The sequence below is a fragment of the Pholis gunnellus genome (genome assembly GCF_910591455.1).
Source record: "Pholis gunnellus genome assembly, chromosome: 10".
Taxonomy (NCBI): Eukaryota; Metazoa; Chordata; class Actinopteri; order Perciformes; family Pholidae; genus Pholis; species Pholis gunnellus.
Genome location: NC_136537.1, coordinates 21,875,202 through 21,899,965, shown reverse-complemented (window position 1 = coordinate 21,899,965; position 24,764 = coordinate 21,875,202). Strand labels below are relative to the sequence as shown.

At 40.5% G+C, this 24,764-nt stretch overlaps 1 protein-coding gene across 1 annotated transcript in view; it reads left to right on the top strand.

Annotated features, from left to right (window-relative positions):
- Positions 1–8,120: 8,120 nt before the first annotated feature.
- Positions 8,121–24,764, top strand: part of fstl5 (follistatin-like 5) — a gene marked incomplete at both ends in the record, with an annotated part of 150,312 nt that continues 133,668 nt past the window's right edge. Inside the window, one exon of the mRNA XM_079167557.1 lies at positions 8,121–8,137. Within this exon, the coding sequence (XP_079023683.1) occupies positions 8,121–8,137 (17 nt within the window). The remainder of the gene's footprint in view (positions 8,138–24,764) is intronic.

Here is a 24,764-nt window from a genome sequence, read left to right as displayed (position 1 = left end):
ACAGAAATTCAGTTTTTAAGGTAAAGGCTTTAATTATGACCCAGAAATCTGGTTACAGCTCATGATAAGTTTAACTGCTTGCTTTCTTTGACTCATTCTGAGTTTGTTTACATTTTTCGTAACGTTTTTGACGAATCGGCAACAATCTGGACTAATGTTTGTTTTGCAACATTTTGGATCCGTATTTAAGTTCTTGTTATCTGCTGTTTATGTTGATTTTTAGAGATTTGCTGCATTTATGTTAAATTTGCCTACTGCCTTCATATATTTTGGTAGGATTTTAGGTTGCATAAAATCTTCTATAAGTTTATACTCTTAATACATAGTCTAACACACTCCACTTACTAGGAACATGTGATTATGTTAAAGGGATCTATGAGATTGCATTAAAATGTCTTACTGTTTGTCTCATGCGGTTGTGTAGATATATTTAAATCTGTCTACTTTGTTCGTCCATTTATAGATGCTTGTCCAGTTGTAATGAAAGACTTACCATTTCCATGAATTATTTTGAAGATATAATCTCAGTAAAATCATGTTTCCAGATGCTAAAACAGCATTGAAATATTGGAATCAAAGTTGTCTTGAAGCTTCCTATGCAGTGATCTCATTCCTAGACCTGCTTCAAATCTGGACCGTGTCTTTTTATGTCAAGGAAATGTTTCATGTTTTTCATCCTGCTAAGTCAGATCTCATTCCACATCCTTTGGGAAACAATGCTTAGCTAAGAAGCACTTCAAAAGACTACAACGCTCAGTTGCAGCGGCTACAAAAAAAAAACTTTTGATCAGCGATGATCCACTTTTTTTTTCCGTCTGTGTCCTCTGGGGAAAACATTTGGCAACATTATTTGAGCTGAGACGTTCAGGAAATGTTTGTGCAATCATAAGGATGTCCTAAAATAATAACATATGCCAGAATAATCATCTTAATTACTTAACCGTCTGCTTCTTTGCCTTTTTATAGTACTTGCGTCCTAATTAGAATAAATAGTAAATTCTGTTGAGCACAGATTCAGTTCTCCATGAATCCTGGACTGACGCCGTTGGCAGGATGAAATGAGTGTGGCAAACGCTGTCCACCAATTCAAGTGGAGTGGGCCTGGAAGCAGCATGGTGGCATGTTGGGCTGGTTGGGTTTCTCGCTTGTGATTAGAGCGAATTTGGACTTTGACCTCAGTGAGACACAAAAGCTTTCACTCAAAGTGCCGTGACTACTGCATTATGAATGCACCCGCAGAGTATTCCATCAGGACTGACTCAGCAAAGACTTCCACTCGCTTTTCAAAGTATCACTCTGTGCATAAATGCCGGGAGCTGAAAACAGTCGTGAGCGAGGCCTGCTGAAAGCATTCAAGAGCAGTATAAAACACACGTCAGCTGCCAAACACACAAAACAGAAGGCTGAATACGACGTCCACTGTTGCTGTGAGTCTCCATATTACATTACTCCAGGTATTAGTGTCAAGTTTATTTCTGATATATTGTGATATGAGACTGGATATTGTAATGTGGCTAAAGTGTTGCTTTGTTACTGTTTGTAAAGACTGCATTACTGTTCTTTTGTTTGCATTTACACACTTAGTCATTATTGATTCATTTTCAAAAATCTCACTGTTAATATTTTGTAAAAGCACCAATGGTCAACACTAAAATATTGTTGCAATATCGATATTGAGGTATTTGGTAAAAAATATTAATTGATTTCCTCCAGCCCTGTATGAAATTGACACCAATTTGCCTTCTTCCTTGTCTGAAGCGTGTTATTCAGCCAATGGTGAATCAGACTGTTACGCTTCTGAAAGCACTTTGTGAAGAAAAAAAATAACCTTTAATGTGCCAGTTAAAAGATGCAATAAATATTCTGATTCATCAATTGATCTAAAAGTCTCTTCAGTATTCAGGCAGAAAACGAAGATTTATTTTAAAAATACATGTTGCAGCTACCAGTGAAAAGATGAAATGAGGGCTCATTAGATGGGGAAACACTTGAAAGTTATCACAGCAGTCTTTTTATCTTTTGTCTTGACAACAGTGGACTAGAATATGTGAACAATAAGTGGGAACAGAACATGATAAACATCTGTCTAAATGCTGAAAACAAAACTATTAATATTTTAGTTGTGGTGAAAACCGGGTCAATTTGGTGGTGAATGTTAAACTGGGACATTTGAGTGTTTTACAGATATTTATCAGGACTTGGGACACCAAGCTTGAAACTGACCGCTACAACGGTCGCAATGGCAACGGTAAACAAAAAAATGGCTGCCGCTCTTACCGTACTGTTACGTTGATTTGAATGGGAATATCTATTCTATGACTAGAGCCCATTATAATGACCACTGGAGCTTTAACCAGTGAAAGTTTAGCATGCTTGCTTAATAAATTACTGATTAATGCCAAAGACCAATCTGTGGTTTGACAAATAATTTCAGCATTGAATCCGTACTCTTCGTCAACATCTTCACGTACCTTAGGATCTGCTAACCCAAAAACCTGCTGTACCATGTTATAAAGCAATTATTGGAGTAATCCACTCCCCATGACATAAGTTTGTAGCTATAGCCATCTTTTTTTTTTTTCTTCTTTTCAAACATTGGAAATCTCAATCTACCAGCAGAGCTCTTAAAGTCTTTTCGTTAGCTCCCAGAGAGGCATGCAGGGGTGATTCTCCAGCACAACTGCTGCATTAATTCACAGAGGTCAAATGGAAAGTCTCAGCTCTGGAAGACGGATCCAAACTAATGTCAGTCTGTTCGAGTGGAGACTGGGAGCCATATGCTTGGTCCTACTGCAGCAGTCCCAGCGACTGTGCACCGAGTTGACATCGCAATCTGGAGCCGTGCACGCCGCCCCGAAGTTTAACGGATAATGGGATGTGAAACCGGTCACGTTTCACATCTGTGTGAGCAGGCTCCTGCTGACGCTCCCCATACAAGTTGTCACAATCTATTAGTCTTCACTGCACACCGACAGGCACACGCTGAATATTCTCACTGACAATCTTTTCTATAAATGCAAAAAAACCCACATGAAAAAAAAGGCCAGCTCACACGCACCAATTCATGCAAATAACTAAATTCAAACGCACACACAGAAGTGGACTTTCTACCACTCCATTGTGTGGAAACTTTCAAAACCAACACCCCCCCCAAACTATTGTACTCTCAAACACGACAGCCAGCACACATTACACAGAAACCCACACACAGACAAAATGAACTCCCAGCTTGAAAAACAAGATGCTACAACAAGCTGCAGAGACAAATTCCCCCCCCCCCCCCCCCTCTTCTTTATTCAACATGCAGCCCATTAATTGTCCGCGTGATAAATTACAGCCATCTCAGCAGCCCCCATGTGACATATACACTCGGGTTGTTTATAAGCACAGATGTGGCAACGTAATCTCTGGATTTGCAGGGAGAATGTCAAGGGAGAGCTCCCTCTTACTCGCCTTAATGAATCATGCTATAACTTAATTGTGAAGGAGCAAAAACACATTGGGCATATGTGCTGACTGAGCGTGAGCACGTGCATCATGTTTAATGATATGCATTGATGTGGCACTGGCTGTGTAGTTATGAGGCATGACGCTCATGACAAGCTTTATTAGGGTTTACATGAAAACATGTTTCTGTGGGGTTTCTATGAGCAACGTCTCTTGTGCTACGTTGTCATTATTGACTCTGCACTACACATTACAGCTATTAAATACATGGTGTTCTTTGACCGACACATTGTCACCCCGATGCGTCAAATACCTCAACTTGGTCAGTGCTCCTAACTATGACGCCCTAGGTTCAGAAAGGGTTCAGGAACACAACGTTATGTAGTTGAAATGCTCACTGTGAGATGAGATAAACCTTTATTTATTCCCAGCATGACATTCTGTTGTTGGACAGATATAGGAACAGATGCATAGGGAACGTAAAGTAAGAGGTACATACATTTAAAATAACAATAGAATAAAATGTAGAACCTATACGAGAGCATTTAGAGACGGAAATTACAAGGTAATGATATGAAGGTGGGTGTAGGAAGAGGAAGTCATCGGTTTGAACAGGTCGGGGACAGATGATGCCGGGATGAAAGGCATTTGTCTCCAGGTGAAATCATAGATGACAATAACGTTGCTTATCACAGCTCCGCAGACGACGTTCAGATTGACTAGCTCTTTCACCAAGTGACTATGGTCCCTTAATGAAAGATCAAGTCAATAGCCGGATGCAATTACATTTCCTTCAATTAAATAATGACGTGACAGCTTTCTGTCTCGCTTCAGGTCATTTCAGGCTGTGGTTGTATCACCCAAGAAGACTGTCCTCACCAGAAAACAAACAGTTGTTTTTTGTTCAAATGCTTAAAATAACATTTGTCTTCCTGACAAGTGACCTCTTATGGTAAATAGTGTCTGTCCTCTCCCACAAGCAAAAGAGGACGGAGGTTATTGGGCATACGAAGTGGCTGACTATCAATGCAGAACATGGTTTGCATCTTGTCTCCCCAATACATGTGACTAAGGACTTGTTTACCACCTGAAAGTATCCTACTGCAACTGAATTTAGTCCTCTGCTCCTTCTGTCAAAATGCAGGTTCAATTCCTCAAAGGTTTTTGGTCCCTTGGTGATGTTATTACAGTGGAAACAACTAAATGTGATTTCTATTGACCATAAACACCTTTTTATAACCTGAACCAAGTTTTAGTTGCCAAACCTTGACCTTATGAGGTGCAAGATCAGAAGATGCTCATGTGAGTGACCCATACTGTAGAACGGTGACAAAAACAAGTCAATTCAATTTATAATTTAGTTTAATAGAACGCTACTACACGGAACTTTCATTTTGTTTTGATTTTAACGGCCCATGTGGACGAAAGTGGTGTCGTTTCTGAGCACCAGAGTCTCTTTAGAAAACCTCTCGCTTTACTGCAGCAGGGTCCAACACTCAGTCCTGGTTCTGCATGATTTCACCTGATTTTGCGTAGAATCCGACCCGGTGGCACCGATGACAAGCATTAAGGTTCTATAGAGGCATCAGTATGAATGTGAGAGTCATCCAATATTGACATTCTTGTCTCTTGATAGAGTCAGTTTTCATCCAAGTAGTAGTGCCAGAAACCATTTTGTGTATGCGGGCATTATGTTAGGCTGGACACCTCTTCAAAGTTTTACACTAATACATCCATTGTTTCAAACCCTGTTTATTCTAGTGTGGAGTCACAATTATCAGGTTGCGGATTAGACTGAAACACTGATGAGTCAATAACTCACAATGACATGAATATATCAGACATGGTTGCTGTCCGCATGTTGAGGTGAGCGAGACTCTGAACCCCAAGTTGCTCCCCGGGTGCTTTAGAGCAGCTCACCTCTCCTAAAGATCAGGATGGGTCAAATGGAATTTCATTCAGCTGTGCTGTGTACCATTATTAAAAAAAATTGTTGTTTAATAGTGTCGTGGCACACATTCGTAACAATACACCAAGGGCAGCCTGCAGTGCAGCGCATAAATTAAGAGTCTTGAAGTTTTAATTGGAGACAGGAAAATTGATTTCAATAGAAACTAGGCAAAACAAAAGGCTAAACAGAAATAAATACATGAATAAATAATGATAAAATGCATAAATAGCTGCATTTGCAAATGAGACAAACACAACTTTCGATGCGCTGTAGATGTAGCACACATTCATGCATCATAAATTGTGTCGACCTGATGCAAGTTATTTTAAAAGCAGTCTTAGGGGCTACAAGTACACAGACTACACAGATCGCTGTGTGCACAATGACTGTATGTTTAAGTACGCTGCACCTTTAGAAATGGTCTTCCTGTTAAGTAATGACCAGTATTTTATTGAGGTTGGAATTGGATGTTTATAATTTGGCTTTGGGAGAGGAGGAAGTTGTCTTTGTTTGCAATGTTATATATATGTAGAGTTGCTCTTTTCTTACAAAAAGTTAACTTAGTCAGTGATGGGATGTACAGAAAAGTAGATTTTCGTGCAATAAGTGCGGCATACTTAAGTGTTATTTTGAAGTTCTACATTCCAGAAGGAAACGTAGTAGCATGCGACATTACAGTGATACGACACTGAAACGCTGCTTACATGATACTTTAAAATTAGTAATAATCAAATATAACTCTGGAAGAGCCATTATTCACAATGGGTACTTTTAATTTGAATACTCCAATGGGTTATACTTCGCTTATAATACTTTTATCATCTCAGATCAGTGTCTTATTACTTTCACTTTAGGATCTGAATACTGCTCCTCTGAGTCCATGCTGGCTGAGTGCAGCCATGACATGATAAACAATTACTACTACTACTACTACTACTACTACTACTACTACTACTACTACTACATTGGTAGAAAAATACTCGGACCCTGTAATAACACCACAATGCAAAACTACTCTGTTTCAAGTAAAAGTCCTGCATTCAAAATGTACATCAAGTATCAATAGTTGTCTTTATGAAGAGACCTTCAGAGCGTGAGATAGTGATATATTATACGATATTTTTTGTGTAGAACATCTGAAACTGTCAATATTATTACTGACTGTCATATAAATAGTACAAAGTACAACATACTACCTCTAAATAATATGAAAAAAATATATATTCTTATTAAAGGCTGATACATGGTCACCACAAAGGCCTTTGAATGAAATGAATATATGTAAGAGAATTTTGTTGATTTTTTAGCGGTCATCTTCCCCTCGTGATGATCACCTGGAGGTCACGCAGCATAGTGAATAAAAAGCACTCCGTCGCTGGAGCACGCGCATCATACATGCGTGTGCACGTGCCCAGTGAGTGTGTGGGGCAGCCTTAAAAAACGCAACTTTCCCCCCCTCTCTCTTTCCCTTTTCCACCCCTCTTAGTCAAGGACAGTTTCGCTTCGCATTCCGCATGTCAGTCTGCCCTCGTTTTGTTGCTTATACTGCCTACTACGGGATACTCGTGATTGGTTCATCCCGTCCCTCTCCTCCCTCCCTCCCGCGTGACTGTATGTAAATCCGTTCGGGACTCAGCCAGTAGGTGAGGTTGGGGCTGGCGGCTCCTGCCTCGGTGGCGCACACGAGACCCGAGAGCGGCCGAGGTGAGATCGCTGCACTGTCGGAGCTGTCCACTGCGCCGTGGTGCTGAACTCCACAGTCCCTCTGCTCTTCATCCTCCGTCCTGCTCTGTCGGCTCTGCTGCACATTGGGGATATTTCGGGAAAGGATTAACAACCTCCCCTTTGGCTGTTTATAGGTGCAAACTTCTCCCGAGGACATCTCGCTCTCTACCGCTCTCGCTCGCTCTCTCTACACACACACACACACAGCGGGAATTACACTAACCGTGGATTTGACCGGAGCTCGAGATTATCACTAATAATAGTTTGTTGAGAAGTGTTGCTTCCTTCCGTTTGCCACTAATCTCGCTTGGATTATCCTCCTGGACGGTGTACGTCTGGACGCACAGGTAAAAAGAAAAATGTGTTTTGTTTGTTGTGGAATCATTTTGTTAAAACCTATCCGACCACCGCTCCATCCCCGAAAAGTCCCCCTCTCTCTCTCTCTCCGTCTGACACGCTATCAGGCAGCAAGTTTAACCCTCATCATCGGTGAGGCGCCACAACTCTTGTCTAATAATCCACCAGGTCACTCTCTCCTCGACTCGGAGAGAGACAAATAAATATCTCCCGATCTGTCGCCTCAAGCGCTTACTGTTTCACTTGACTTGTCGCCATGACCTGGAGGCTCAAATCAGGATATCTGAAGTTGAGATTACAGTTACTGTTATTCTGTCAGGAGCGCTGAAGCACAAACACGTCCTGTAACACAATCAATGTTTTTTTCTAAACGGCTGGAGACACGCCACAATGCCCAGAGCATTTAATTTATCCGCGCACTACTTAGTGCGTTATTTTTTTTTCCTTGGCACGCTAATCCTTGAGTGACACCGTTAGCAGCAGAGGGATTATACTTTTGTTTTTCATCCTGAGTTTTGCGCCTGACTCATTTGGCAGTGTATTACAGGTTCCTGCGCGCGCCGGGGATGGTCCATTAATTGTGTTTATTGATGGTTTGCGAATGAAATCTGGGGTGTTGTTTTGTGGGTTTATCGCTGCGATGGTGCAGCAGATGGAGTAAGAGCTAACCTAAAGCCAGATTAAGTTCTGCCACCGATACGACTCCGATTTACAGGCTGAAATCCTTTGAAGAGGTCTCTGGTGGAGCCTCAGGACAAAAGATACAACAGATACTATAAAGATAAAAAAAATAAAATGATTACCAAATAGATCTATTTGTAAAAGATGGTAACTAAATAACTTACATTTACTAAAGTAGGTTGAGTTACTCACTGTTTCATGTGTACTTTGACTCCATTACATTTTAAAGAAAATTTAATTTGCCACTTTACAAAACAAGTTATAGAAAATATGATGTGCTGTTATAGATAAAGCATCCCAACAGTGAATACAATGTTTAGGATGAGCTTCACCTCGACAACAATGACAATTACACATTAGTTATTGATTGATATATATAGTAGCATAATATAATAATATGATGGTGTGAAACTCACGGGGTTCATTATTCTGCATTAAGTTCTTTTACTTGAGTAATATTTTCAACACGGGACCTATACTTGTACTTTTTCCCATGATTATTTAGGGCTTGCTGGAAATAAGCACCTACTTTTATGCATTTGCATGCCAGGTGTTAGACTCCTGATTAGTGTGGTGGCAATGTTATTGATTTACAGTAATCTGTAAAAGGGACAAGACAAATTCCGAGCAGTCAGCATATTGTATTTCCTCCATCATTTTGACATTCTGCGTGATTTACCGGGCACACAGACACTAATGATGCCAACACGTCTCTCTACTAATTGCAACAGTAATTGAAATTCCTGCAGAGGAAGTTTGAATGCTACATAAACCATGCACATTGAACATTCAGCCAACTGTGAGCCTTAACAATCCAACTTCAATCCTTTTTATTCCCACAATACATTCACTTTATCCGTGAAAGCTCTTTGAAACCACACGATAAAATCTATTTCCAGTGGCACATTGGATGAATGAGCGGGTCTATTCTTCAAGGCTGCAGCAACTAATTGAATCTCCATTCGAATACGAACCAGTGACCAAGTATCACAGGCTATAAACTGTATATAGTGCAGAATAAAGCGTGAATACTTGACAAACGTGCTAGTCTAAATAAAATATCATTCTGTTGAACGGGATATTGAAAGAGAGAAAAGACAATGCTATTTATTTATTTATTTTGAGCATGAGCTTCCTGCACGGATATGCTACTGATTCACTCCGTTCACAGTTATCTTCAAGCCCACAAGGACACCAACAAAGCCAAACAACAGTGTTTGCAATATTTTCACAGGAAGCCCCCCCCCCCCCCCCCCCCCCCCTGCCTCACCAATACCAGAAAAAGCTCCCCCCACCCCCCTCTTACCTCAGATCCAATTAGACTATTTAACAACAGGTATGGTGCCAGCTGAGCAGGAAGTGGTGTTAATGGAGCTGCTCTGCTTTTTCATTTCATTACAATGACTTTCTTAGAGCACCGCGGGGAGGCAAAGGCTTCCGAGTCGATATTTCTTTTCACTGGAAAGAAGAAAAATAATGCCAAGAAACTGATCAAAGCATTTCAGATTTGAGAGAAAAAGCACCGCGTGTGAAGGTGTGGGCACTCAGCAATGGCAGCTGGTATTATTGAGGGGGGGGGGGGGGGGGTGATATGACAATGAAGCTGTAAATTGAGGACGAAGATTGCTGAAAATGGCACCGTTTTACGATCTTCATGATAATCTTAGATGTCCCGGCAGATTAAAAAATCTTTACCAATAACACTGTGAGCTCTAAAACAGCCCCGTAAAAAAACATCTCAAACTGTTTTTAAGAAGCATATTGTTCCCAATGTCACTTTTATGGCTTTCTGCACAGCTGTTAGCTATATCCACAAATTGAGCAGCTCACTTTTCAATGCCAAGTCAGGTCCCAAAGGTTTTTCCGTTCCACACCCCTATGATCATACACTCGTCCTTTTATGGCTACTGTACTATCTATTTTAAGCTCCCAGTGGTTTCTACTGGGTCGCTGAACAAACACGGGAGATGAAACAACTATACTGCAGCTCTACCAGCTTCCTCTGGGCTGCTTTGGGATCTATGAAATCCATTGTGTGAACATGTAAAGAACCATCACACTGCTACTGAAGTAAAATGTGAAGAAAGCATAATGGAATCAGGTGCCATACTGTGCAGGAATACAGACGGTTTTATTTGGCAGTATCATTGCGTGAAAGGTACCAGAGGCCCCTGCAGATTGAGATTTACACACTTTTCACTTCAGAAGACTTTGATATTTAAAGATTCAAACTTTGTATCATGCAAATGGTTTGAGTTGTATTTGCATATTTTAAGATATATGTTTTTAAAGTGTCTGCGTCCACTCCAATACGATTGAAGTAAATATACTGTCAGCTGTTTTTTTATAGGAACTATTTCTTCTGTAGAAAGTAGTTACAAAAAAAAACAGTTGTCTGTCGAGTTTTTTTAAAATTATCCACAGTAATGGGGATATTGTTCCTGAAAAGAGACGTTTCTGTTGACCTTTTTTGGTAACTCTTGAATGTTTTCAGCATCACAAATTAGATTGAATTAATCTCCTCTACCCATTGAGGCTGAGTACTTACCCCAGCGGCCCGTGTTCAAGTCTGCATATCCTATCATATCATTCCCTCTCTCCCCCTGCCTTTCCTGTCTGTCTCTCACTCGCTATCAAATAAAGAAGAAATGCCCAACATATAATTGGAGATTGAGATCTCAACACTTTGCCAAATAAAACCAAAAGCTATGCATGGATGTGTATCACTGGAGATGAGTCAGAAAACATTTTCCTTTTGGAAAATACACTCATTTTTTTTGTGAGAGTCAGATGAGAAGATCAATACTACTCTCATGTTTGTGCCCAGAGCTGGACGGCGATGAGCCTAGCTTGAGACAAAAATACGTCTACCAGCTCCTCAAAAGCCCACTAGTTAATATGTTGCATCTGACTCGTGCTATCCATCCACAGACAGAATGAGACTTAGTGCTTTTAGAGGAAGTTATGAAATGTAACAAGCAACACTTTGTCCGTCCACGCAGCACTTCTGTGTCTCCACTATTTGTCTGGCAACCTCGAGGAGATGACAAGACTCTGTTGAAATGCACACAGCTGTTCGCCAAAAGACTGTTACAGAACTAAGACAAAACAATAAGAAAAACATTTTACATGCAGTAAAGTATGGAAACGGCACAGTACCAATCCTTTAATCTGACTCTCAGGAAGCGTATAACTCAAATTATTCCTTTTAATACTTCAAAAGGATCCATAGTTTGAATTCTGTCTTCGTTGAAAGAAATCACTTGAGTAGATTGTAGATGAGTAGAGTTTCTAAACATACTGGTTTCACCTTCACAACTTTTGAAATGGGCACATCAGTGATTTTTGTGGATAATGACTTTTTCCCTTTCTGTAACCATCACGCTTTCAATTCTTCAATTCAAAAGGTCACATTTCACAAGGTCACACATAAAACAACCCAAACGAAAACATATTTAACACTTGTGCTTGCTATGGAAATCAAAAATTTCAAATGTGTTCAAAATAGATACAGTAAACACGTTTCATCTCTCAAAAGCTCAGAACCCTAACCCACCTCAACAATAACACTTCTAACATTGCTCTCCCCTCTTCCCACTCAGAAATAAGCTGCAACCGCCGCCAACTCCCATCTGCGTCTCTGTGTCTGTCTTTGTTGTTCCCCTCTCCGATATGTGGAATCTTTATTGTGCAGTGGGCCCACACACATTGAGCCATGTTACCTTGCCGCCATGTTCAGGAGACACTACCTCCTGACACTCTTGTGTCTCCTGGTAAGCAGGAAGTTCGTTTGATGAAGTAAAATTTATTTTCTATGTGCGAGTCAAAGAAACAGAAAACGTCGTTTGATCACATGTAGCAGTGACAGATGAGAACTCTTAACAATATAATTTAGATTATCGGTATGTGCTTAACTTTCTTTGATGATGTATGAAAAAGTCTGCTCTGTGCAGTGAAGTCAAACATTTTGCAATGGATTCCACTTTCTTTTCCATTTTGCCTGGAAGATCAATCTCAGGCAACAGCATGAGGCTCCGTCTCCTGACTTTTCAAACAGCTCTAGACCTCTGAAGCATGACCTCCACTCCACTCCATGTCTTGATTGAACTCCAAGTGGATTGTTAAACTGTTATTGTCATAACCCATTTCGTGCAGCACGGCAGAACAAGGCTTCCGTGGCTACTTTCAAAGCCGAGGCCGGCTGAAGCATTGAGACGACTCTCTTTCTCTGTCTCGGTGCTCTTTGGCAGATGGTCAGACCATAACAGAAGTTGCAGAAACCTTGAGGGTGAGGGTCAACAGGCTCTAGGTTTCTGCGCTAATCCTGTCAGTGAGCTGTAAGCTGGCTAATAGCGAGTGTAGGCTTGAGGCCTTGTGAAATACGTCTCAGCAGGTGGGGTTAGTGGTGGTGCTGGTCTCTGAGATAACAATGCCGTTGTTTGCCGTTTGTTGGAAGCGTACGACACTTGGGGAGTCGGGTGTTGGTGGTCCGGCCATGCGTTGCATTTTAATGGTGTCTCAGGCCACAGTTCAGTGTTCACCGCCGCTGTGGCCAAGTGTTCCTCACACAGTACAGTAGATCAGATCAGTCCGATTATGTAATGATTGTTCACAATGGGAGAGCCGATGTGCCTCTGCCAGGCCTTTTTCCTGCAGAGTTGTAGCGACGACCTGCACCTCACGACATTTGAAATGGTCTATAAATTAAACGGCTATGAAAGAAAAGTCAAGGTCTTTCCTGCCGCTGCCTCGTATGTCCAGACTCCGGCGATCGTAAATGACTGTAATGTGGGCCGTATAACGCCCAAGTCCTCGCTGTCAAACCTTTGTCACACAGAAGTTATTGGAGTCGCTGCACAAAACCGTCTGATGTGTAAAACGAGTGTTGAATATCTTTGTGGTTGTTGTGGTGCTCGCTCATCTTAATTGTTAATAATTGTAGCTTTTTGGATGAATCCCAGGGTACAATCGGAGCTGATGGCACACAGTAGGCTGTTGATAATTCTCAGATGTGGTGCCAAGCTAGACGGAAATCCTGTGCATGACAAAAGATATATTAGAATCACTTTTCAAAGCTGTGATAAATAATGTGCACACTCTCTGAGGATGAATTAGTTAACATTTTCATACAGTACAATCTGGCAGCCGGGGCTGATCACAGTGTGCTATCTGGCATTTCTTAAGGACTGCCTGGCTGGATCAAAGATAAATTATATAGTCTGTGAGAATCTTAAAGCCTCTTTAAAAGGGCCAGTCGTTAGAAGCCAAAAACAAAGTCCCACAATTTCCCTTTTAAGTTTAAGTAGATTCTAGTGTGAGGAAAAGTTATTTTCATTCACTTTAATTAGATTCAATCTACTTTCAAAATGTGCACTGACTACTTTTTAAAGGCATTTTGATTCAAATTTGTAATAACAGAAACTGCAGCAAAGGGAAATTAACAATGTTATTGACAAAAAAAAGTCAATTTAGCAGCTGTTCAATTGTATGGTATGATCCTCTTCAGCTGTCAAGCTCTTTAAAGGAATAGTTTAATGGGAAGATCGGTAAAACTCTCATGTCGCTGCAGTAAATATGAAGCCACCACTAGCAGCCTGAGGCGGATTTTGTTACCTTAGTTTGGACAGCGGCATGCTGCCAACATACCAAAACCAATGGCTTTGGAGATTCAACGTTCATCCCTCACATTCTTGACAAATTCTTAAAAAAAAACACATTTTCTCTGTACATTCTTTATCATGTTTGTGTCTTGAAAAAAATGTGACGCTGAGAAAGGAAAAGGTGAAACAGACAATGGCACATCCTGTTTGCGAGTTCAAAAAATAGTGTTTGAGTCCCTGCAGGATCGCTCAGCCGGTCTTAGTGCTCGCTGAAATCTCTCAGTCCGTAACACAAAACATCCACAGTCCTGCTGAGAACAAAGCAAGCTGCTGAGTTAGAAACACATGAGAGGCTCATTAGCGTTCCAGTGATTGACCAGCTGAACTCCCGTTACCCTCACGGCTTTCCTAATGTCTTCGCTGCTGTAAATCCCCTCACCTCCTCTCATAGTGTGCACCGGTCCGACACGGTCGTCATATCCCAGCTACAGTACCCCTGGTCACGCGGGACTCAAGGAGGGAAATACCTGCCTTGTTTTGTTCCTGAGACTGCCGTTGAATTCTGGTGAAGCACCAACTTTCTGAGTGTTGAGGATCATTGAAATTCCACGTTTGATTTCAGAAGTTTCTCTGCCTGGATTTGGACTGCCTGCCAGGATTTAGAGCAGATTAACTTTGAAAGTGATTTAGCTCTCGGCTTCTGCAGTTGCTACCGGGGCAGAAAAATAACAGTTTCTCATCCACTATTTCCATCCTCACATTAACTGAATATTCTTAACGTGCAAAAAGAGAGTTCTGGTGTGAAAAGAGATGATCGACAGTCAAGTAGGCAGAAATATAGAGGAGACCCAGCCCTCTATAGGTGTTATCTAATGACCCACACAATAAAAACACTCCCATGATGCATTTGTGACGTTCCTCATTCAGTGGTAAAATGTAACTGTGGTGCACAAGGGGATTTAGTGCGGAGGCAAACCACGCCAAGTTCAAAGCTCGGTGTAATCACATTTTATGCGTTCGGATAGATATCGGAACGAAACAGATAACAGCCTCATAAATAGGATGGGGGATAATGAATTATGTCATCACAACATGCAGCCAACACATTTACACAAGGGCCAATCTCCTTCTTTATCTGCTATCTGGTGGCACTGGGATGCACTGCTGTTATCCGCTTGGCATTTGGAGCTGTGGGTCCTGTCTAATGAGTCGGGGATGTTGGAGCGGCGCTCTCCTAAAGGGTTCAGAAGCCGAGTTGTAGACGGCAAGTTGCTTCTTTTGAAGTCCAGTGAAAGTGAGGGCTCACAAATCCTAAGAAGTCTGAATTAATTATGTGTGGCAGTGGAGTCAGGCTTGTAAATGTACCATAGGGACTGAGGTGTGATTGATACAAGGGGTTTTGAATGATGAGACGAGTTTCTCTGAAACGCCTTTGTTGCTGGTTTTCGACATAGTTAAAAGGACCGTGCTGGTGTTTTTACGCGTTTTAGCAAATCAACCACAAGGCATGCATAGTTGTAGTTAGTAATAACACACTTGGAAACAGCAGAACCACCTTTTTTAACATGAAAGTAAGCTTCTAGGTGTTAGTGTGGCGACACAGGTGTGATCCCTCACTCACTTCCCACTTCCTTGTCATGAAATTGTAGATTTTTCCCCCCTGATGACTTTATGGACTTGTCCATGTTGGCATCACCCTGATGGCCCCATTCTCAAGTCATGCTGTCTGAAAATGAAAGCTGCAAGGGTGATAATTTGTCTATAAAGTCTATGATGTCTATTGTAAACTTTTACTCATGCAGACGAGGTTCACAGAGCATGAAAGCAAACACCATGCTTCACAACACACAGTCACACCTGAGAGCTGCCCTGGATAACCACAGGTTTTATCAGCTAGCCACTGAGCAGCCCCACCGGAGCAATTTGTGTGTTAAGTGCACCTCAACAGCAGGTGATGAGGTAGCAGCGAGTCAGTCACGCTCAGATTTATGCTTTCTTGTTTTGGAAGTTCCTCGGATCAAACTGGCTTATTGTTGACTTTCTCATGCAACAGCTTCCCTTCAAACACTTGAACTTAGTCCTGTAACTTGGAACTGTTGTCAAAAAGTGAATTAACGTGAAATGTTACTTTGACCAAAATTAAAAACGGCGAGCAAGAGTTCAGAGTGATGAATTATTTACATCAAACACGTTCTTAAAAAAGAAAAACTCTTGGTAGTAGAAGCAAACGCGTCATGAACTGGTTCTCATATCAGTTTAGACGTCATTGACTTAAGCAGAAAACAGTCAAATGAAAATATAGAGCCTTTTCAAAGACTCACTCCTTCATCCTGGAGAGTGTTTAGTCTTCCTCACCATCAAGCATGGAACTTGTATTTGTACCGCGGATCATTGAATGACGTGGTTTGATGACCTCATTGCTAGTTTTAAGAAAAGTTTGTTATCAATAGAAAAACCTAGATTAGTTGAACTCCTCTGCTTCACAACGCCACACAGAGTTGTTATTAACACCTGTTATATATACACAAATGAATACTAATTCATTAAGCTAACTCAATAATTAGGTTAATGAATTGGACCATTAGCATAACTGGTCATACTGAATACATCATGGTGATTATGGAGGGACATTAGGCAGCTCGAGTGACTCTTATTTGGAACGTGATCCAGAATATTTCAGAGAAGATTATTAAGGCTGCGCCGGGTTTAGGCCCCGGCTTTTACAAGGCCTGTTCAGATTTGGCTCAACTATTTGGACTCAATTTAAGCTCCAGATAGAAATCCTCTTTTTGAAAATTGCTCCTCGGATGAAAAGAAAGAAAGAAGGCAAAGCGGAAGGTTTTAAAGAGGGGCTCTTTTCAACTATTTCCTCATGCCGTAGCCACTATTGCTCATTATTTCTACTGTCAATAGCACAAACCAGGATAAAGCTAATGAAGTCTTACACTTCCTTTAGCATTTCACCCATTTGAACAGAAGGCCGCTGTTAAAGAGGCGTCTTAAAGGTGAGCTTTCGTTAGTTAATCTCTCATGAAAACACAGATTTCTTTCTTTCTGAAGTTAAAAGTAAAGCAAATTAAAAGGACCAGATTATAACTTCACAGCTGTCATTGACGCCAATTTAAGCAACAATAAACCAATATCTTTCCTCTATACATCAGCGGGGAGTCCTAAATAATTAAAACAGGCTGGAGCATAGAGCTAAAGGTCACATATCAGTCCGTCTGTGTCGAGACATGAGCTAAGTTTAACATAAATGTGTCCTCCAAATATGGAGATCACAGGAAATGTAGAGGCTGCACACAAAGCAGAATCCACGCTAGCTGTCAGCAGATACAGCTGCCAGCACAGCTGGGCGTCTGCAGAGGAAGCGCTCTCGTGGCAAAAAGACGCCGCACATGCTCTCACCAAAAACATCTGTCACCATGTCATTTCAGATGAATGGCCCGTGATTACACAATGATGGTTTCTGTGAGGACGAGGCCTCGAATTCTGAAGATTGTTCATGTTGCCACATTCTTCTACGGAAAAGAAGTGATGATGAGATGAGTCGTGTGAGAATTTGAAATCAATGAAAGATAGAACTTCCTTCTGGTTCGGTTAAGTTAAAGAGCGAAGGCGCCTCCTCAAACTAAGATCAGGAACCAACTCAGGGACTCAAAGGTTCTTGTGATGTAATTGTGTTTGCGTTGCCGCAGAATATCGAGAATGGCGAGGAGGCAAATTAACTGCACGTAGGTTGAAAGGGAGTTTGAACTCACAAGAAAGCGAAACGAAAAGACTTGACTTTCTACTGTTTTATGTTAATTTTATAATTAAAGTTGGGGAAGTCAACTTTATCATTTTAATTTACACATGAATAACAACAAAATAAATTCCATATACAGACAAACCATGTTTTCTTGCAGTCTGAATGAGTTCTGTATACGAACTCCACCTGTCCTGCACCCTCAGGACATGTTCAGAGTGCAGGAACTACGATCCAGCAACCAAAAGGTTGCTACCAACAAAATCCTTTCCATGAATTTTTATACTGTTCAAAAGAAAACGTTTTACTCTGGATTGACAATTGATACCACAGAATTGTGATTCAGAGAATATCCTATTTGTGACAGATTTCAGGATCATTTGTGTCTCTAAGCACCTGGTTTAGAGGGTTTTTTTCTATAAAGAAATCCTCTGGCACACGGGAATTAATGCATTTTATGTTTCCAGCTGCTGCAACAGCTTGGAATAAACGGAGGGGCTGGGCAGCGATCATGTGCAGCGATAGTCACCATGCCGCATCAATAGACGCAAGCAGAACTTAAAACTTTATTGACAAAAGTCGTGTCAGATGTGACATTATTGGCCAGAAAATGTAATGGCGCAGAGCAGTGCCAAAATCCTACAACAGTGATTACGTACAGTAGCTCCCAAGGTTGTTGCCAAAAAACAAAGAAGGCAGATCAGCAGTGTTCTTATACTTTAATGCACAGTTATAAAACATAAGGACTAAAACTGGAAAACACCAAAACTATAATTATATTTGATGTCCTTTACCATATCACTGTAAAAATGCGATATATGTTTGTGTTTACTCCTGGTCTTGGAAACAATAGTTTATAGCAATTTGTAAAGGTGACTGCCTCTATTAAGCTATGAATAAATAGGAAATAAAATGACAGCAAAAAATGGAAATATAGTGTCATCTTGTTTTGGTATACATGAAGACAACAAAAGGAAATAAATGTTGTATGTGACTGTGAAGGGATTTATAGTTTTGGAAATCCATCATCTTCCAACACGCATTGGGCAAAAATCAGTGAAGCAAACCAAACAAGTTGGCAGTTGCTCCGGAAATTAACTTTAAGCAATCTCACATTTGTTCTGCACATCACCATTAATGTTGGTCTGGAGGGGAATAGAAGAGTTTTAGGATCGAGATATAAAGTTCAATTTGAATGTATGATTTGAACCTACATAGTGTTTATGGTGTTGTTGTATGAGGCCTGTATTCGGAAAAAATGTTATTAAATAGGTGCAAAAATCTCTACCTTGTCGGATTAACGGCTTTTCTTGTGCTGTTGACCAGTTTGTAGTTTCATAGTAGATATTTAGGGTTGAGTGCTTTGCCCAGGGGAGAAACTCTGCAGTATTTTCTGTAGCAAAAGATTTTTTGCCCCTTTACTTCAAACACCCGTTTCTCTGAGGTTATATGGGCTTCATATAAGATTACAACCTTACATTCACCAGCCAGCGTTTCTAACCTCTGGGCAAGTGCTGCCTCTTTTTATGAAGCCACTTTGCCATTTATTAACTGACTCACTGGCTGCAAGTCTTGCAGAAAGAAAATGTAGTATGGTCTGCTCCGAGTTGTGAGGTTTTTTTTACTCCTCCAGAAGCACCATGACACTGTAGTGAAAGGCCTTTTTGTTTTCGCCTCATGCAAAACACTCTCAGCAAATCCTTTTCAAACCTCGAGTGTTTCATTTTCATGCATATCGTGAGCGTCTGGACTACAGAGGCGGCTGATGCTTCATTGACGCACCAAAAATAATGGCAAAGTAGCCACAGTAGTAGTAAGGAAAAGCGAATCCTAGACACCATGCAGGGACATAACATGAGTACTATTGAAGATACTAATTGTATTACATTCAAAGTCGTCCCTTTGTTCCTTGTGTTGGATGGAACTGCTCTTTCTGAGAGATTGGCACAGCAATGTTTTGCATTTCTACGGGAGGAACAAGGACCAAACGGACGCGCTGCCCTAGGGGGGATGTCTGTCGCCTGTGGTTTTGGACGTGCTTTGAACTTGAAGGGGTCCTTTATCAGTGCGCAGTGCTGCCGGGGATGTACAAGTATGAGAAGTGCCATGATAACTCTGCCAAATAAGACATGCTGCAGCAGCAAACACGCATAGCAGACGCTCCAGCGTTCTCCAGATATCTCTGAGACAAACTGTACTGCTCCGACCGAATTGATCTGTACATAGGAATACCGCTGAGCGTGCTTAAAGAGATCTGCCCACAGGAGGTCAGGACTGTGTCAGCCGAAGCATATGGTGAGCGAGAGGAGAGCAGAGCCGTTTATCTGCTGACTTCAGGTTCCCCACCAGTGACCTCGCTCACAATTTGAATAATTTCAAAACAAGCGTCTCTAGCATTGGTTTACTGAGCAAACTGGGAGCACCGGTGCATCCCTGCTAGTTGAAGAAGGCCCGTGTGCCACAGCAGCAATGCAATTTCCCAGTTGTGCAGGTGGGCTTCATTTAATGGTCCTGGAGAAGACAGTATTCTTGGAGCTTTGAAACATTAATAAGGTTAGATAAGTCTACTCAACTAGTCTGAATTTGATGTTTTACTCTGCGGCATACCGAATCAGCATTTCTTGAAAACACACCTCAGTCTTCATCATAATGAATTCCACTCAATACAAATTCTTCTACTCTCTTTAAAATATAGATCCTCTGAAGAAGTGAGTTATGTTCATGTGTTGCTAAACATTTGCAGAAGAATTTAGGGTCCAAAATACATTACGGGCCTGACGGCAATGCAGAAATAAAAAACAATTTCCTGAGTGAGAAAATTCCCTGCTCTAAATTGAGGCCATGTTTGCTGTTGATTGTTTTTCATGCTCACAATAGCTGAAACAAAACAAGCAGCAAAAATAAAAATGTGCAGCCAGTTTTACCTGAAGGTGCCTTGGATCTTAAAGTGAAGAATGTTGAATACAAATTGACAATATGGTATGAAATCTCATAGAACGAAATGAAAGTCTGAGAATATTGCAAGAAACCTGAATATTCAGGCAAATGTTTTACTGACAGATCTTCCTTCTGCCATAGATAAGCACACCGTTATCCAACTTGAATAATAATAGATATATAGTGTCCCTTCTTTCCTATGAACGCTATAGGATACTAAAAAAAATACAAAAAGTATCAAAAGTAAAAGTAGCCTGTACTCTTTAGACGCCTAAAGGCTACTATTTAATTTAGAATATTATATCAAGTTGCTATTAATGTTGTAGCTACATTCATTTGATTAGTTACTAGACTTTACAGATTAATAATACACAATATGATCAACAAATAAATTCAGATACATAAGTACATATTGATTGAAATGATCCCCACCTTTACCAGCTGCATCATCAAAGTGACACCTACAATAATCTATCGACGATTGATATGGTGATATGGACCATGCTGTATAATGAGTATATTTACTTTTGCTACAGTTTGATGCTAATACTTCACTTAAATGCAGGACTTTTACTTGTAGCAGAGCATATGTACACTGTGGTATTTCTATGTTACTGTAAGTGATCAAAGTACTCTACGTTTACCAGAGAAAAAACACAATCAGATTCAAGTGCACGCAACAGGAAACTATTTTGCCAAATTAGGTTATACTAACATCAATAAGAAAATGGGCTGTTTGTCACTATGTTTTTTTAAATGTATTATCTTAAAAGGGGCTAAATTCGATATTCAGAGCATTGATGAAGCACCAAACAACTATTTGCAAGGTCACGTGCGCTTTTCGTGCACGTGAGCGTGTTGCACTGACTAACTAATGGCCGCTGCTCTGCCCTGCGCTCATACGGCGGTTCCAGCTAACACGGACGCATAGCACCGAACATCGGGTTCCCCCTCAGAAAAACACTTTTGTCGTTGTTTGCACTGTTAGAGCCTTTCACATAGAACGCGACAACTGCACCACTGCGCTGTGAAACACATTATCTCTAATGACTTGCGCGGCACCACAAAGCCTTTTTTTGCAGCATCTAGCAAAGCGTGGGCGTGGGATGTGCGCTGAACCCAGAAGAGCCCGAGAGCGCAGCACAAACTGCGTCCTGTGTGAAAGGCGCTCTAGGGCTTTTTGCAATGTTAGCTGCAAGGTTGAGAGACGTTGAGAGGCAATAGAAATTATTACAATATGTTATTTAGCACCTTTAAATCATAGACTCACTCATAGACAATAGATGAAACTTGCATGTATTTAAGATGGAAAGTTGTCTGTTGCAATCCAGACTTAGGGTCTTATGTCTGAAAATAAACATACTTGCGCTATCAAGGTAAAAGCTGCATGTAATGCCTTGGATTTGTCTTTTCTTCATTTTATGCTCTTGTAGAATTGTTAATAATTCTCAATTGGTCATGGCAAGTTAGCAACATATTGTCTATTGTCTTACTACTTTTGGAAGTGTTGAGCACGGCACTTAAGCCTTGATATGCAGCTCAGCTACACAATATGTCTGACTGTACTGGACCGCTCCCTAATGTAAATCTGCAGGACCGGCTGACTTTGAAGCAGGGTGATTGCAGAAAAACCTCATGCATGCTCAGCAAAGTGGATAAATAACAGTGACTGAATGGGAAAAAAAGGAGAGATTTTTGTCCTGCTTTGACACTTTGCATTTCATACTATAGAAAGAAAATAGGATATAAGTGCTAAAAAAGTTGCTGCCACAGGAATTTGATGAATGAAGCCTTTAAATGTCATTTCAACGCTTGACAGGTTTTAAAACAGTTTGCAAAAGAAAGCATTTAAAGACACAATTTAGAGTAATACTTGTTTAAGAAATGTGTCCATCTTGCAGAACAGGCTTTGATTTTTAAATCATCTGCAAGGGAAGCTCATAGCATTGCTCATTGTCCCTCTATTCTATCTGTCATCGGTTTGTTTTGTGGCAGCACAAGAAACGGGAATGAGATAAGCTAATGTGGCAGAAGCATGACCTTGTGTATCTTATAAACGGGGTGTTGAGCACTTGAAATATGTGACACCCAGACTCACTAAAGACAGTAAGTGCAAAGCGTCCAAAATATGGTGTTGGAACTTTGAACATATTGATTAGTTCCAGTAGTTTTAACTGTCAGAGTGCTCAAGTCTCATGCTTGGCATGATTGTTTTATTTTGTGTTGAAATGAGGTCTGGTTCACAGACTATTTGATGTGATCAAACATCAACCTTCACACTGAGAGTATTTCAGCCCTGTGTTTGGCCATGGTCTGTTTAAAGAGCATGCATGTCGTTTTCAGCACTTGTCCTTCATTCACGGAGGATTAGTGACTCACACTTGCTGAGCAGTAGAACCACAGTGCACTACTCTGAACAATTCATTGGAAATTCAAGGTTGTTTCATGTATTCAGCTTCATAAAGCAGTTCATGGAGTATTTCAACTTCATAAATCACGAAGGTCGATGTCTGTAAACTACGGTCCAGCCCCCCCCACCAGGGGTCATAAGATTGCAACCTAATTCATTTTTTCTTATTTGTTTTTATTTCCTGAAAGTGAACTGGTAAATGTTCTGAAAATAGTAAAAAAAATATAACAAGGAACTAGTTGTGACTTGTGGAACTGAGTTACTCTTTGGTTAATCAAAACCATTTGATCTATGATAAGTAGATATTGCTTCATTTAAGGATACAGTTTGAATTTCACTCTTTGACTCTGAATTCTCCTGTGTGTACTAAGGTCAACCCACCAGACAGCAGAATTTTATGTGGTAAAAACTGAATTCTTTTCGTACTCTGATTGTGTGTTTATTATGTTTATTTGATTTGATATGGACATCACAGTAGCATTAGAATTGTAACATACATTTATGCACAAAGCCCAGATGCACTGTGTTAAGTGTTTGTAGCGAAATGTGGACCTTTTGTGACCAGATGAGCTTTACATCAAAATATTAATTAAGGATTAATAGTTAGGGATTAATTGTAGTGCCATGTGAAGAGTGAGATTGTCATTGCTAGTTTGGAGATTTGAACCTGTAATTATTGCTGACACCTACAGTATTTCATGATATTGGATCCTAGGATTTTAGAATTGATCTGAATCAGGCCTTTTTCCTTTCAGCTTATTGAGAAATAAGTAAAATCTTTTGTTTGCGGACTACATGGTAGCAGTGCAAAGCAGATGCTTGAGGGAAGCTTTGGCTGTTGTTGCTAAAAACTCAACCACGGGGGTTGCTGCCCTTTTGCAAGGGGTTTAAATATCTTAACTTGTGCCATAAGTTGTTTTATTGTTCACAATATGTTCTCCGTCTTGTTTCGAAATCATGAACTCAACTGAGGCTCATACAGTGCTGTTTAAAAAAACACAAGAAATGCAGTGTTCCCAGTAGACATATTCAGAATTAGTTTAATTACATTTGAGACAAACTGAGTATAATTAGAAAGCTGTAAATTGGAGAGGTATCAGCAATAAGTCATAATTACTCTAAACTGACAACAATCATGTAGGAGAAGAGTATTCTTGAATTAAGGCTCTTTAGGGGAAACAAAAATGTATAGCACGTTTTAATTATGTATTCCTATTTTCCAGACTTATGACTTACCAAACATGCATGACAGCTGATAATAAATGAGAGTGTGCATGTATTCAGACCCAGTTAATTCCCAGCATGTTGCAGTCAGGTGATATGTAGACGTAGTATCTGTAAGATTGGGCTTTATTGCCTGTGCGTTGACAGGCAAAAACCCGCTGAATGAGACAGATGGGGTGGGGGGTTGGAGGAGAGCGGCTGTGAGCTTGTCAAGACATGATGCATTGTGTACATAGTGGGAAATGGGTATTCTTCATTTGAAAGTCAATGCCAAAGCTTAGACGTGCTCCAGGGAATTCAAAACTACGAGCCAAAGTTATGATGACACTCCCTGGGGAGGTCCAGAGAAAACTTCCACACTGTTTCTGTCTCCACTGCTTTTGAGGCAGATAAAAAAGACTTGGACTATTTACTCAAACATGCACCGTCTTACTCTTGCACACAATGACTTGTACTGTATAGCCTGTACAATTATATGACACGCACATACTAGAGTTGATGTCAGTTAAATTAAAAACCAATTTCCCTAAAAGATATCTCATATTTTCCAATATAAATTTATTTAGCTTTTAGGCTTTTATGGGGTGAACTTTCACTTTGAATAACATATGTGAATGAGTAATACATTTAGTTTCCAGTTCATAATGTACACCTATAGCTAAAACGTTTGCAGTCTAATCATAG